The 15,456-nt window shown below is 41.3% G+C and overlaps 1 protein-coding gene across 1 annotated transcript in view; it reads right to left on the reverse strand.

Moving 5' to 3' along the window:
* Positions 1-8,226: 8,226 nt before the first annotated feature.
* The window catches only part of CCDC93 (CCC complex scaffolding subunit CCDC93), a 54,082-nt gene continuing 46,852 nt past the window's right edge, over positions 8,227-15,456 (reverse strand). Inside the window, exons 21-23 of the mRNA XM_075710688.1 lie at positions 14,464-14,548; positions 9,637-9,750; positions 8,227-8,387 (exon numbers count right to left, since the gene is read on the reverse strand). Coding sequence (XP_075566803.1) covers positions 8,334-8,387; positions 9,637-9,750; positions 14,464-14,548 — 253 coding nt within the window. The 3' untranslated portion in view covers positions 8,227-8,333. The remainder of the gene's footprint in view (positions 8,388-9,636; positions 9,751-14,463; positions 14,549-15,456) is intronic.

Raw genomic sequence — 15,456 nt, forward strand, 5'->3', positions numbered from 1 at the left:
AAGGGGACGTAGAGGAGAAAATGATTCCTTTATTGCACAATACAGAGATTTCTTGAGGGAAACATGCCTGTGATATGTACAGTTTTAATGAGCAAGAGCTACTTGAGGGGATTTAGGAACACCGAAAAAGAAGATGGAAGATGTTTGGATATAAACCTACTGACAGTTTACAGTTCTCCCTTGGAAATACATAGATGCTGGAAGAAGACTGAAGCAGTGAATACCTCCCATCTGCTCTTTGAATCAACATGTGTTAAGGTCTGCAAGCGAAGCACTGTGTGTGCCTAACACCATGGCTGTCAAATCGGACTGGACTGATCTCATCTAACCAGCTACAGGTGCCATTCTGTAGCGCTCTCATCATTAGCAAAGGCACCAGTGGGAACCGCTAATTGAGCAATACTGAAATGTTTGTGATACAGGCAGGATGCTGGCTTCATTTTTGAGATTTACTTGGAATGGAATAAACATGCTGTATTCAATCAGTTGTTGCACTGATGTGAAATTAAAACGGATGGCAAAGCAGCTCAAAACCACGCCCTAGTATGACTGAAGGGCTGCGTGTTCTCTAGCAAGCAGCAGTCCTTGATGGGAAGTCCTGGTGAAATAGGGGTCAGTTATGTCCCCTTGGGTTAAGTGAAATTTTGGAGCCAAGTGTAAAATTATTCAAAGCTACTGAGAATGTGCCCACTGGAACTTGCTACCCGCTTGCACAGGAGGAGGATCTAGCGTGCAGTTTTCACCTGGATTGTCCTCTCTCACTCTGCAGGGCTCAGGCTCTCCCTGAAACCCAGGTGAGCTCAAGATGGGCACCTGATACGTCCAAGTGAAGGGGGACTGTATGCATTATTATTTCACGCTACCATAAAACTAAGCATGCATTTGTGTTACAAGCACCAAACAGGCTGTGTTCAATCACCATGCTTGCTGGCAGCAACACATGGCTGCTTCTCAGCACCGTGCTGTCTGGGGTCCTTGCACCATAAATGTTGTGCTCATCACCCTACCTGAGTGAATGCCACAATTTGTCAGCTTGCATCAGCTTCCTCCTACTCTAAGAAAGATATTGATGCCGTCAGGTCTAAGTGACTCCAAAAACTCCAAAGTGACTCAAAACCAAGCCTTAAATTGGTTTTCCAAGATCTAACAAACACCCCTGTCCCAACGATATATACATAGATAAATTAAAAGAGAAGTATTTCCATGCATACTGCCAAGTCTCCCTCTCTCTGTATTTGTTCCTCCATTGGGTTTTGCTTCCTCCCCTTCCCTGAGGAGGGATGCTGACAGCATCTGAGTATTTCTAGTGTGGCAGCTTTTTACTGATACGGCGTTGCAGCTCCCTCTCCCATCTCCTCCTAAAGCTTCTTTAGTTATTGTAAGGGCAGAACATCATAGCTCGGATGGGGCTGGGCAACATCGTGGCCCCTTTTGAAGCTGAGGTTTAACCTTTTATGCTGCCTTTCTCTGCCAGTTTTGTGTTTTCTGCTGCTTAAGCAACTCTTTGATTCACAGTGTACCCTCAGGCAAACACCACAAAGCCACACAGAATGACTAAAAGTCACAAATTTCAGCTCCAGCAGCGTACACCACTGGTATCTTGATCTCACTGCAGTGCATCATGCTCAGCCTCGCCTCTGACAGTTACCAAGCTAGCGGGCATCGCATCGACGTGAGTGCTGAGCACGAAGCTCCTACCAAAGGAGGTATCCTGGGAGTCTCTCTCAGGCAACAGCACCTAGGTGTAGTACCATCTGCTAGGGACTGACGTACTTAACAGCTGTGTCAGAGAGGTGGTATCAAATAACTGTATCTTGTAATCTGAAAAACAGAAAAATGATGCTTAACTGTGAAGCAGAGTTTATGGCAGCGTAGCCTAACATGAGTCACGTACCTGGTGATGTCAGTTTGAGCTTAACGTCAGGTATATGGGCAGCTTAGACCGAAGCAAGTTCCAGCTCCTTTCTAAAGAAGTGATTTAAACAGACGCTGTCAAAGCACACATCCCTCCAGTGCCTTAGGGGAACCGCCTGGCCTCGTCTCAGCAGCACAGTGTGTGGTGAGATCAGGCACCGCTGCACTTCACACCCTGCAGCACTGTGCAATTCCAGCGTGACCTGCTGTGTCCACAGCCGCAGCCACAGCCACCTGTGTATCTTACGTACCCGCGGAGGGTGCTTCTGCTCTCAATTTCAATGGGAATTAAGAAATTTTAATAACCTAGAATTTCAAAGAGTTGTTACGTAGTGGCTCAGACTTTCAAATGCCAACTTAAAAAAACTCTTCCCCTTGTGAATCTCAATTTGCCTGCATATGGAATAGCTTGAGTTCAAACTAGTGCTTGGAGGCTTAATTAAATGGGAAGGCAGGCATGTATGCAAGAGTCTAAAAGTTACTAAAACCTGCAGGCCTTATTCAGAACCATTGATGAATTTTTCAAATTAATTGAATTTTTCATGTAAGATAGTCACTGCTCTAAAAACCTTAGAAATCCAAACAGATGATGTGGAAGCAGAAAAGGAAGAGGTAGCTCTCCACCTCCGCAAAGATGAATTTAACTTCTTCAGGAGGTGAATCTGAGCATCTGTAATTTTCCTGTGAGAAGTTCTCAAGACGACTAGTGCTCTGCCCACCCAAGCATCTGTGACAGCAGTGAGTTGGTACAGAGTGACAGGCTTCCACCGAAAGCAGCCTGGCTTCATACCCACCCAGAGGCGATGAGAAACAAGCGGAGCTTTCATTTCACTGCAGTGGTTTTTAGAAAGCTCTTAACAAAATTGGCTTCCCACACTGGCTCTGTGCATGTCTGTGTTTAGAAAAGCAGGGGCACATATTCAGGATTTAAAATCCTGGATTTTAATCACATGGAATCTGAGCTTAGCATGGGTGGAAGAAATACATTATCTGCGGTTATGGCCAAACCTGGTGGATGCTGCTTCTGCTTAAAGCCCGAAAATGCCTTACCATCCCCTGGCCTCCTGCACAGCAAGCACCGCCTTTGACCCACGGATCTGTGTGCCAAACCCCAGAACTTGGTGCAATGGGAGCGTAACTGTTGGATAATCCTCAACCTTGATTAAAAAAACTTGGAACTGCGGATAATCTTCTACCTCCCCTGGTACTTTATTTCTGTGATTAATTGCTCTCATTATTAAAACTTGCAAATTTATTTTAATTGAAAAAAGAGGAAAGAGTAAAATCAGGCATGCAAGCATGCCTCTTTCTGGCACTTCAGGCATTAGAGGTAGATCTTACATTACTGCTGTGGTGTTAGCCTTGGCTTCAAGACAGACCAAAGAAAATATGGAAAATACAACTACCGTGTGAACGAAGATAAATGATACAGTATCTTGAATATCTGAATAGGGGGCGGGGGGGAAACCAGCTATTCTAAAGAAAGATATTTGGCAGTGCTTAGACATATGGTCATTTATTTCTCCAAAGAGAAGCTGCCAATTTAGAGTACACCAGTCATCGCTGCTTGCACACAGTGGACTACTCGTTTTATTTCCTGACACCGAATCCGCCCCTAGAACCCCTCACTGGAGCCTGCTGCTCAGCAGAAGGGCGGTGCTGTACCCTGCAGCGAGGCTCTGCGAACCCTGCAGCTATACTGAAATTAGGGCCTCAGTTTCTTGTGCTGTTGGAATCCACAGACTGTGCAGAAATCAAAGAGCTTTGGAAGGTGAATGTGAACAGAAAATGCTAATAACTTTCTATGCTCCTCCTCGCTCCATGAAACCCACATCCCTGCTACAGCTTCCACAATGAAAGCTCTTCAGTAATTTATTGTTGTACGCAGGAACTCCTGATCTTTCAGCTGTACTTCAGTCTCTGCTTCTAAATAGCTGGTTTAGATGGGAATTCCCAAGCCCTTCCTACGTGAAGATTGATGCAAAAAGCGATGAAGGGTTTGGCCCCGAGAACACACACTGGCGAACCCCTGCGAGTGGTACCTCGTAAGCTGGTCCGCACCACGGTCACCAAGCAGGCAGGTGTGAGCTGCTGGCCGCGAAGCGGCCGCCAAGGCTGCCCGAGAGCTGGAGCAGAGGCAGCGCCTGCCTCCAGCTCCAGGCACCGCAGCCTCAGCAGCTCCGATGCCAGCTGGCTGAGCTGGCACAGGCTGCAGCCATGCATGTGTAGACACTGCATGAATAAACAGGCTTGCGCTCATAATTTTTTGTTGATGGAAAACTATCCTAAGAGTATGTCATCCACCACCCAAACGAGTAAGATTTGTGTATCGCCTTGTACCTGCGCCCTACTTACATGCCTGATTTAGCAAAGCTGGCGCTAAGGAGGTGGTGTACCAGCAAAGCACAATTCTCCAGCTGTTTTGTACGAGTACCAGCAGCTATACAAAGTGGGACCTGAAAGAAGTAATGCCCTTTCTCTCACGCAAAGTAATTTTATGTTTCTAAAGAAATTTCTTTAAAAGTTTCGCTCTCTCCTATATGGTTGGGTGTACCTGTACCATATTGTCTCCACTGTCACACAGTAAAATGGTTTTGCACATCATAGATTTCTCCTCCATTAAATACTGTTTGGTTCGGGAACCTACACACTAAGGTCACGCTTCAATAAGCAGCTTTTTCATGAAATAAAGAGGAAGGGAAGAAACCTTTAAGAAAATATTGGTCACATTTTAACTTGCCTTCCCAAGGTTTTCTTTTATTCAAGTCAATAGTGACTTGGTGCAGTATTGCATTCGTTTTGACATACTCTAACAAAAAGATCATCCGGATTTTGTCATGCCTGGATTAGGCGTATGGCACTGATCTCACTCTCAGAAGATATTTTACAAGTGCACTCATGGAACTGCATTTAAAGGAAGCTGTCACGGTCTAAAAGGTAAGCGTATGCCTTAAGTTCAGAGACTGTCTCAGCTTCTGAAACAAAGAGCAGACTTACTTTACAGCAGTTTATTCATCAGCATATCAAAATAACTCAATTTATTGAAATGCAAATTAAAGCTCTGAGCAGGCTCGATCAAATAAAAAAAGAAGTTTTGCTGTAAGTCCTGCAAATGTTACTTTACAAGCCTGGTAGCACCAAATGAACTCAGGGTGAGATCTTTCTCTTTAAACAGTCAAAGAAATCCAGCAATATTGAGGTAAAATTCTGAGAAACTCCTGGCTCCTCCCTTGCAACCAGCTGAAATGGAGAATTAAGACACATTCTGCTTGCTACAGGTTTGTATAGGCCTTTGCGTACACGCATCTACGCTCTCAGAATTTAGTGCCTCAGCTGCACAGCCCCAATCACCAAACTGGGGGCATTAAAAATATTTTTAATTCTGCAGATCAAAAAACTAACGTAGTAATTATGCAAAAAGATCTTAAACCTCCAGCAAACACATGGTACACATTGAAGCTTATTGACTTAAAGGAAAACAACCACTTTAAAGCACTGCCCTCCTTTCTTTGAAAACTCCACTTCGAAGTTACCTCCTGACACTGCCCTTCACTTTGACAAACAGTTGTCATCATTTTACTGGAAGCCAAAATTAACTTGGATGTTTCTGTTCAGCAGGACTGTCATGTTTATAGTGTCAAAGCATCTTGCATATGGTTCCCAAGAATCACCTTCCCACGAGTAGCCACAGCATGATGTGCACTTCTTCCTCCACACTAAAACTGCCTGGGGACAGCCTGATGCAATGGTTAAGCGTGACAGTCATCAAGTAAAGCAGGCCATTAGAAGAACGACCTTTCATTTTGATTCCTCCTCAGGTTGCAGAAGAAATGGAACCCCCAACATGCACAGCCTGCGACAAAAAGCAAGGAACAGCTGGTGTGACTTTGTTCATCCCTCTCCAGCCTCTTTCCACTCATTTTCACACCGGGATCTGAAAGCAAAGGTAGTGTTCATCTGCTCTGGATTTCCATCTATTGTAGAAACAAACTGACTTGTTACATTAAGTTATAATCTGGACTCTGATTTATTTTCTATGGGCAATAACTGGATCTTCACAAACCCCAGATTTATATCTTAGTCAAAATCACTAGCTCCTAGCCAGAGCAATGGTTCTAATGTTTCTGTATTCCATGTTGAAATTTCCAGGTTACTGTGTTTGTAACAGATAAGCGTAAAGTTTAATGTTATACTGAACAAATAATCACATCCTCTATTCTACATGTAAGTTCATTACGTACCTTACCTAGGAAATTTTGCTCAATACTAAAGCAATTTTGATGAGAATTGTAAAATGCTATTTGAAATGTCCCTTCAAGTTACTTTTTCATAAGTGCATGGTACGTAAATGTATCACAGCTTGAATTCACAAACAGGTTGTCTTGATGCCAAAGTTTAATTACTCAATTTACAAAGTAGAAAGAGAATTACCATTTTTATAGAGGGCAAAGTTTGTAGACATAAATAATGTCTCCTAATATCACAGCTGACTAGAGAAGGTCTGCAAGTAGCACTCAGTGCAGATTTCTTTCTTTGAAGGAACTCTGAATTAAGTTTTTTCATTCTTTGAAGGTACTCGGAATGTAATTTTGCCTTCATTATTTCACTAGCTCTAGGAAGACTGACTTTGAATACATACATGTGGAGCAGCCTGTATATATTCAGTCACTAACTAGCGTGGGGGAGTAAGGTACAAGCTGGCTCAGTAGAAAGGTTTTCTTTCTGTTTGTACAGAAGGAACAGGAAAAATGTTTCAGGTTGCCACAAAACCAGCGTCTCATTTATGAGAAGGTACATCACATTGAGCCCAGTCTACCACAGTTCCGGTAGCTCACCGCATTTTACCTGGACAGAACATCAACAATCTCCTTATGTAAGGCTTAACAAACGCCTATGCTTCTCCATTTGCAATGCTACAGCGTTTGCATAAATTCACACGCTACTATCAAACCTTCCACTGCATCCAAAAGGAGTGGAATCAGGTATTGTAGTGTGATGAACTTGTACCAACTCCACTGAGAATTCGTTGTCTTAAGCAGATACTTGTGGAAGACAAATAGAACCTTCCATGGACCTCCTCTGCATATACCAGGTTCGATAGTTTGTGTCAAATACCAGAACACCATGCTCACCAAAAGCAGCAAGGGAAAACAAAACGTTACCGAATGCTACCGATGACACATGAAAACATCTTTATGAGTGAATATTGACACAATTCATCTTCTAATGCACTTATAATTCAAAAGCCTATTAAGGCTTCTAAAGCAAGTTCCACCTTAAAAACACAATCGCAGAAGGTCACTGGATTCCAAACATTCTTTATTTTATATTTGCTGCCATAGAAAGTAATTAAACAGCACTGTCATCATTGTTATTGGGAAAAAAGAATGTGGTTTTTCTTCTCCTGAAGATGTGATGCACATTAAGAAATCAGTCCAAAATCCTGATGTTAAGTACAAAAAGCAACTGTTTGAATTATAAAATACTGTATATACAGACATAAAAATGTTTCAGAAAGTGTTCCACAAAGTTTCTAACTTTCAAGGGCAAGTCTTCAGCAGGGTAAATAGGTGGTTGTCTTCAAAGGTGAGCATCAGTTCATTTGAGCAGAATGTCTGAATATTTATCTTCCTATATTACAGGTGACATAGACTTTTGATTTTCATCCCAGCCAGGGATAACATGATGGTCCTAGTGATTAAGGTGTTTTTTCCTGGAGCTATTAATTTAACAAGCACACTCTCTCTATATAAAAATGAAATTTCAAAGAAATTTATACAACAGCTAGACTTTATAAAAATATAGATCTATAATTTTACACCAGGAATTATCCAAGGTAAGCTTCCATTTTCTTACGTCTTAACCATTAGAAATTAATTTTTATCCTTTGGAATCTTATCTATGGCTAGAGTGTAAATTAAAATAATGTGCAGTTATTAGCTGGTGAAGAGAGTTTCAAGAATCTCATTCTGTGGGCTTTTTTTGGCCAAAATTAACAAACCACTGCGTTCTGCAGTGCTCATCTTGTGGTACTGGACATACTACACAGTACATATCTACTTATTCCAGAATCTTGACCTAATTCAGTGTGAAAACCCAAACAGAAAACATCCCTGTTGTCCTTACGGTTGAAAAAACCAAACCCAAATAAATAAAATTAGACAGTATTTCTATTTTGCTGTACTGCGTTAACTCTTTACTGTGTAGTGGAGGCAATAATGAGTAATACAGCCATGTGATGAAGGCATGTAAAACTGAATACATACTGGGAAAAAAACCAGACTTTTACAGCCGTGTGTATATATTTTTTTTTTTATATATATATCTATATATATCTACATTGCAGTTATAACTGTCACCTCACATAAGAGATTCAATGGACTGAACAATCATCTATAAACTTCACCAGCTGGAGTTCTTCAGGAAGAGCTAGCTTTCAGCTTAGACAGCAGCATTTCATTCTTACGGCATTCCTGTTAATAGAAAGCAAACAGATAAGGAGGTAGCTGCTCTTAACCCTACTAGTTATAGCTTCACATCAGCAAAACCAAACCCTTTTATTTTGAAAGGTCTCCAAAATCCATAGTCGTCTGGTGTGAGTGATGCACTGAAAATAATTCCGATTCATCCATAATGTTATTCCAATGGTAATATTCATTAAACTTTATGACATCCAAGCCAAAAGAATGCTGCTTGACCATTTGTCTAAAGTTGTTACAAGTAGCTAAAGCAAATCCACCTTTTTACTTATCAACTGAATGAATGTGAAATTGAGATTACTTTTACGTGATCTGGAACTTCACAAGATAGTTTACAAAAAAGTCAGTGTTCAGGGAACAACTCTAGGTCAAGAAATATATTTACGTAAGTACATACCACCTGTGTTCAACACCACAACCATGGCCTCATTTATTTTTAAGGATAGCAAGGTCGAGTAGAAGTTCCCTCACAAGGCAGCGGCAAAAAAATGGCTTATTTATGCTTCCACAAAAAACAAAACAAAACAAAACAAACAAACAAAATACCACCTATATTCTGCAACTAGGACATAAAATTCTGTATGTCAGAAAAGCAGCTGAACAGTCCCTGCCATTCTCCCAGAGTACATTGTCCAAAACAGGAAGGAACTGTCTCAGAACAAAGCAGGACAAATTACAGAAAGATGTTTTTCCCCAAACATCTGAAGCCAAATGACAGTTTTGCCTGGCAGCACTCCTTTGTCATTCATTATCACGAAGACAATAATTAACAGAAGCACATTACGATGAAAAGCTCAGGAAAGGCTACATCAATGAAGTGTTAAACAGTGCTTTCACGGTGGTTAGAAAACAAGGCTGGTTCCTAATGGTATTTATAACTACTGAGACTCTGGATTCCCTCCCTTTTCACACACTCCCTTATTTCCACAACCCTCTTTGCTCCAATACCTAACTGCTCATAGATCTTCAAGAGATTCCATTTGGAAACCCAAATATACAGCTTGCTCGGTAACAAATTGTCCTTCCCCTGGAACATGGAGGGGTGCTAGTCTATCAGTGAAAACAGAATTTCCAAAATCAAATTCAGAGTCCAAGACTCATGGGGAGATAATCACCAAGAGACATGGTGAACACGGTGTGATAATCATCGTATTAGGAACTCTTGTGCATATATTAATGCACAAGTCAAGACAAAATGGGTCACTGAACACTTGCCAGTTCATATTAGCAAAAATGTTCTTACCTCTTTAAATTCCTTCACTGTTTTAAAGTAAAGCCTCTGTTTCTCTAGAAGCTCCAAGTATTCATCATTTAACTGGTCTCTTCGCATTTTGTTTTCTTGCTTCTTCTTTTCCATCTGTTGGTAAACATGAAGGAGAAGAGATCACTTGCTGTATAAAGAATACACAAACACACACGTAGGTACTGTATAAGGAACAACTATAAGAGAAAATGGGAGACAGATGCTTCATAAATGATACCCCTGGTTTGTGCTTTAAATGCAACGAACATTTAGGCCAGCTCTTAAAAAAAAAAAAAAAAAAAAAATTAAAAAGCAAAGTCTCAGTACCAGAATGCTACTATAGGTAGCATTCAGAATTAAACTAAGTCTCCCATCTCTGCAAGCCAGGAACCTTGCTCGCTGAACAATCCTACCTCAACGATGACACAGTGAAATTACTTAACCAAAAAAAAAGTTTCCGATGCAACGCTGAGATCTTGATTTGGTTGTTTATGTTAGTTGTATCAAATGGGGAGGGCAGGAGACATCTTCACCTTCCTATGCAATGCTGTACTTGCTCAAGCCCCACACATAAGAAATCTCTTTTTCTCTTTGTGCCAAAGTTGTGACAAGCACAACTTAAGTCCCTAAAGATGAAGAGGATCGGTTCTTATTATAGAACAGGACTGCCTTCCTCTCAGGGGTAGTTCTAATGAAGTTCTTCCATCACAGCATCACAGACAAGTTTGCTGCTAGTCTAGAGAGTAAATTTTCCCTCCCTCGCCCTGGTGCTAGGGCACAACCACATTAAAAAAGCCCTGTTGTATTCCTCTCCCCCCATTATTTTTTTTTTTTTTATTTTGCATTCTCTTTGACAGGCTTTTGCCTCCTAAATTTTGACAGGCAAAAATGCAGTTCCAAAAACTGCAAGAATCCCCAAAAGCCCAAACAAGCAGGTAATTCCACAGCAGCAGAACTCGCTGCATTTCTAGATTTATGTATCAACATTGATCTTGTTGATTCTTATGCCTAAAAGAAATAAGCAGATCCCAAACTCGCCCTGAGTATGAACGCTGCTAAGAAGGTACATCTCCTTTACAAAGCCAGCTGCTGTCCAAAACATCAGGGAGTCTCTCCTAACACAACTTATCAGGGCCAGTAGGTTTTTAAAGTTATACTTGTGGAAGAAAAAGCATCAAATTTGTTAATACAGAAAAAAGCATTATCACATGTGTCCTGTTCCTTTAGGATGAGGCTACAACCAGCATCGCTAAAACATCTAGGAACTAGATTCTTGTGGAGAGGTAAGACCCTATTACTACCCTTTGATAAATTGCTTCCTTTACGCATGACCATGACAAATCTCTCGACATACTCCTCTCAGTAGAAACTGGCCTGCTCTGTCCTCGGAAAGTCTCATGAATATCTGTTATCACACTGAAATGCTCGTTTCCCAGTTACTCGTTCTTGGTAACAAGTATGGCTGATTTCTCCTTAGGCCTCTTTTATGATGCAGTTACAACTTGATGGGCTTTGAAAACTGAAATTTCTCTTCAGGTAGAAGGTCTCAGGGCTGTACAGAAAACAGAGTGGATGTACTTTAAGAGTGGATCGTGAAACTGGCTGTGAGCACTTCTAATGCGCTGCAGACAGGAGTCTAATAGGTAAGACTAAGCCATCACGGGGATGATAGCCCTTGCAGCGTACAACTAGCCTGTCATCCGCCAGACATTTCCTAAGTGAGGAATAAGAAAACCTTCCCTTTTGCAGCAGAGCTGTTCTCCAAGGAACCATGTGAATTGTTAAAACTTTCTTAGCATCCATTTTTTGTCAGTATCTTCGCTGGCACTGAGAAATCAACTACAAGAAGGTACCAAATGATTATAACTACTCCATCACTAATAATTTTTTCCTCTCAATTAAGGTAAGCTTAGCTTTTTCATTCAGAAACTCTTGGTTTTCTCCTTCAGTTGTAACTGCCACCTCCTGCTGATCCAGACACCTACACTTATGAATGAAATGTCACTTGTGAACTCCCTCACAATATGCCAGTGGCCAAACTGCCAGTGCAGTAACACAGCACAAGTGACATGAGCTGCCACTGCTTTCAGCAACCATCAGAGATGCTGAAACTATTCTCCCAAAATTATGAGTCATCTTACATGACAGCTCCCATTTACTTCCCTCTCCCTTATCTGTACATGAAGCAGTTGAAAGTTTTGATTCCATCTGAGAATGTAGTAACAGAGTCCAGAATCATTGTATGGACTTCAAAGACTTAGTACAATTGCAAGAACCTGAAGTAAGTCACAGCACAGCTCTGAGTCTGCTTTCACTCATTTGCTGCGCTCTTACCCGTTTCCACGTGCATAATGGAGGACAAGACAGAAAACAAAACATGGAACTCCTGGACAGTTTCAATTTGGGGCAGTTGCTTGCTGCAGCAATTAAAATAATGTCATTCTTCAAAAAAGAAAGAAATGTCATTATCTTCAAGCTCATCTTCACTAGTCAGAATTGCACTGTTCTAAAGTATTTCCATAATCTCAAATTGACACCAAGTCACTCATTATGTCAACAGCCTTCATGACAGATGACCCATACATACAACCACCAATATCACTGTTCTTTCTGCCGTCATTTTGTCCTCTCTGAAAATAAGAAGTCAAGCAAATAAAAATAATTCATTGCAAAAAAAGGCAATGAACTAGCCACCTATTTGAACACAGCAGTCTACAGTAAATGTCATATATTTTTAAAGTAGAGTTTATTAGTACAAAAGAGCTTTATTACAGCTTGAGCTCCATCCTGTCCTGTTTTTCTATATACACATGCTTATTGTATTTTGTACTTGAAGTTTCTATTTAGCTGTGGAGATAAACAGCCCAATACCTGGACAGACTGCGTTTTCAGTACACATTCTAGTATATATTGATTTATAGTCTATCATACTTCCATTTAAACTCAAACAAAGAACAGCTATAATCCACTACCAAGAATTTTCTGGCTCTATAGAGAAAAGAATCTCAAAACCCCTTTATGGGACTTAGGAAAATGAGAGTATGTTCACATTGTATGAGGTTCAACAAGGCCAAGTGCCGGGTCCTGCACTTGGGTCACAACAACCCCATGCAACGCTACAGGCTTGGGGAAGAGTGGCTGGAAAGCTGCCTGGCCGAAAAGGATCTGGGGGTGTTGGTAGATAGCCGGCTGAACATGAGCCAGCAGTGTGCCCAGGTGGCCAAGAAGGCCAACAGCATCCTGGCTTGTATCAGGAATAGTGTGGCCAGCAGGAGCAGGGAAGTGATTGTCCCCCTGTACTCGGCGCTGGTGAGGCCACGCCTGGAATACTGTGTCCATTTTTGGGCCCCTCAGTACAAGAAAGACACTGAGGTGCTGGAGTGTGTTCAGAGAAGGGCAACGAAGCTGTTGAAGGGTCTGGAGCACAGGCCTTATGAGGAGCAGCTGAGGGAACTGGGGTTGTTTAGCCTGGAGAAGAGGAGGCTGAGGGGAGACCTTATCACTCTCTACAACTACCTGAAAGGAGGTTGTAGCAGGGTGGGTGTTGGTCTCTTCTCCCAAGTAGTTAGCGGTAGGACAAGAGGAACTGGCCTCAAGCTGCATCAGGGGAGGTTTAGGTTGGATATTGGGAGAAATTTCTTCACGGGAAGAGTGGTCAAGCATTGGACCAGGCTGCCCAGAGAGGTGGTGGAGTCACCATCCCTGAAGGTCTTCAAAAAACGGGTAGAAGTGGCACTTTGGGACATGGTTTAGTGGACATAGTGGTGTTGAGTTGATGGTTGGACTGATGATCTTGGAGATCCTTTCCAACCTGAATGATTCCTAGTTTTTACTTTCATTAAAAAATAATCCAGCCACCAAGCCAGGAAACATGAAATTATTACTCTTCTCTTAATTGGTTTAGTGGTGGACTTGGTAGTGTTAGGTTAATGGTTGGACTGGATGATCTTAAAAGTCTTTTCCAACCTAAACGATTCTATGATTCTATATGAAAATAAAAGAGTAAAACAACACAATAGCTACAAGCTAGTCACTACTGTTATCAAGAAGTACTTAAGCCTATCCCTGTTGAATGTAAATATGCCTGTGGGCAGCTTTACTTGGAGCCAGTGTTGGACCTCATGCTTGCACTGCCCCAAGATCACTTAACACAAGTCCACTGAGGCTGTGCTTTTACAAAACAACCCCCAAATGTTACCAGAAGCAGTTTTGTCTTCTCTGAAAGAGCACTGGGGCTCTGCTCACCCACAAACCCCTTTCATTTGCTATGTGGACATGACATACTCATCAGCAATGCTGAGTCTTTTCTAACTCAGGTTAAAAACAAAACCAACAAAAAAACCACCCGAGTGGATTCAGCAAGGTGTCATATAAGCACTGCAACTGGGACAAGGGAAGCTGATGACTGAGACTCTGTGAGGTGCTGCTGACCCTCTTCAGCAGCAGAAAGCGGCTTCAATCAGCTCCAGCTGCCTGAGAAACCATGTCTGAGACACAGGTCCGACTGCACCAACGCAATCCAAAGGAAAGAATTCTCACTGACTTCAGTGACAGACAGCTGTTTCAAGCACCTGCCTCACTACAGTGCCAATAACAAAGTTAACACTTTGGGAAGCCTCTACCCCTTGTAATACCACTGTTCTGCTCCATTCACTAACATTTCAGTGGTGAGCAGTTTCTTATGGATGTGAAAATAAGTAATAATTGTTAGTTACTTGCTTAATTTGCACCTCACATAATGGATTTCTCCATGCATAGTTATTATCCGAGAGGCTTTTCTGAAATAATTTACAGGATCTAGCAAAGAAAGTGAGAAGAGTCTCAGACCTTCATGCGATTCTGTTTGATGCCTTCTACAATCTGCTCCATCTGCCGTAAAAACTGCTCACGAGAACCAGAAGATGCCATTGCTCTGGAAAGAAAAAAAAAAGATAACAACTGACAGGGATGCAGGACAACGTGTCTCGCCTACAGTTGTCTTGCATATTTACCCATGTCCAAGAATTCATATTGCTTAGTGTTCTATGTAAAAATTCATCTTTTTAATCACTGATTTCAGGTAACAGCAGAGCTCTCCAGCTTGTATAAACTATCAAAGAGATGGGAACAGAGACTACAGAGCTCATCACAAGTGTTCTCTCTGTCGTTTCAGGTCTGCTCCTCTCTCTCGTGTTGTACAGAAATAAATTGCTATTAACTAACCAAAAGCACAAACTTTTAAGAAAAGCAACTGTTGTGAATATTAAGATGGAGAGTAGAAGACTAGTATATCAGTAAACATTCTAAAAAATAATTTCATGTCATAATAGGGAAAGCCCAGAAGTAATTTTAGACTTGCAACGTATCTTAAACATATTAAAAAAACCCATAAAACAAAGAAAATGCACACCCACCCCCGCACCTCCACTCAACAAACCAACGAATCCAAAACCCAGCTGTCCATTACAGCATTGGTTTCTACTGACTGGACAGAATCAAAAGGATCTCATCACTGAGCAAAACAGATCTGCAATCCCTGCTGCAAAAGAAAACATCTGTAATACTTCATTCTTGGTTTCTGTTTTAAGTTCTGGATATCACAATAGGGAGGGGAAAAAAAAAAATAATCTGACCAAACACAGAAGGACAAAAGTATATCAAAGTAAGTAAAGAGATAACTAATTACTTTGGGAAAAAACGAAGTTTGTAATTTCACAACAGAATTATAAAATGATATTATAGGAAGAATTGTTTTAAACTATTAAACGGCCATCTCCTCCCCGATGACTCACTGAATTGTACTGTTGTGACAAAAATTCAGACTGGACTTTTTTAGTGAAG

This window comes from Pelecanus crispus, chromosome 5 (assembly GCF_030463565.1).
Source record: "Pelecanus crispus isolate bPelCri1 chromosome 5, bPelCri1.pri, whole genome shotgun sequence".
NCBI classification, from domain to species: Eukaryota; Metazoa; Chordata; class Aves; order Pelecaniformes; family Pelecanidae; genus Pelecanus; species Pelecanus crispus.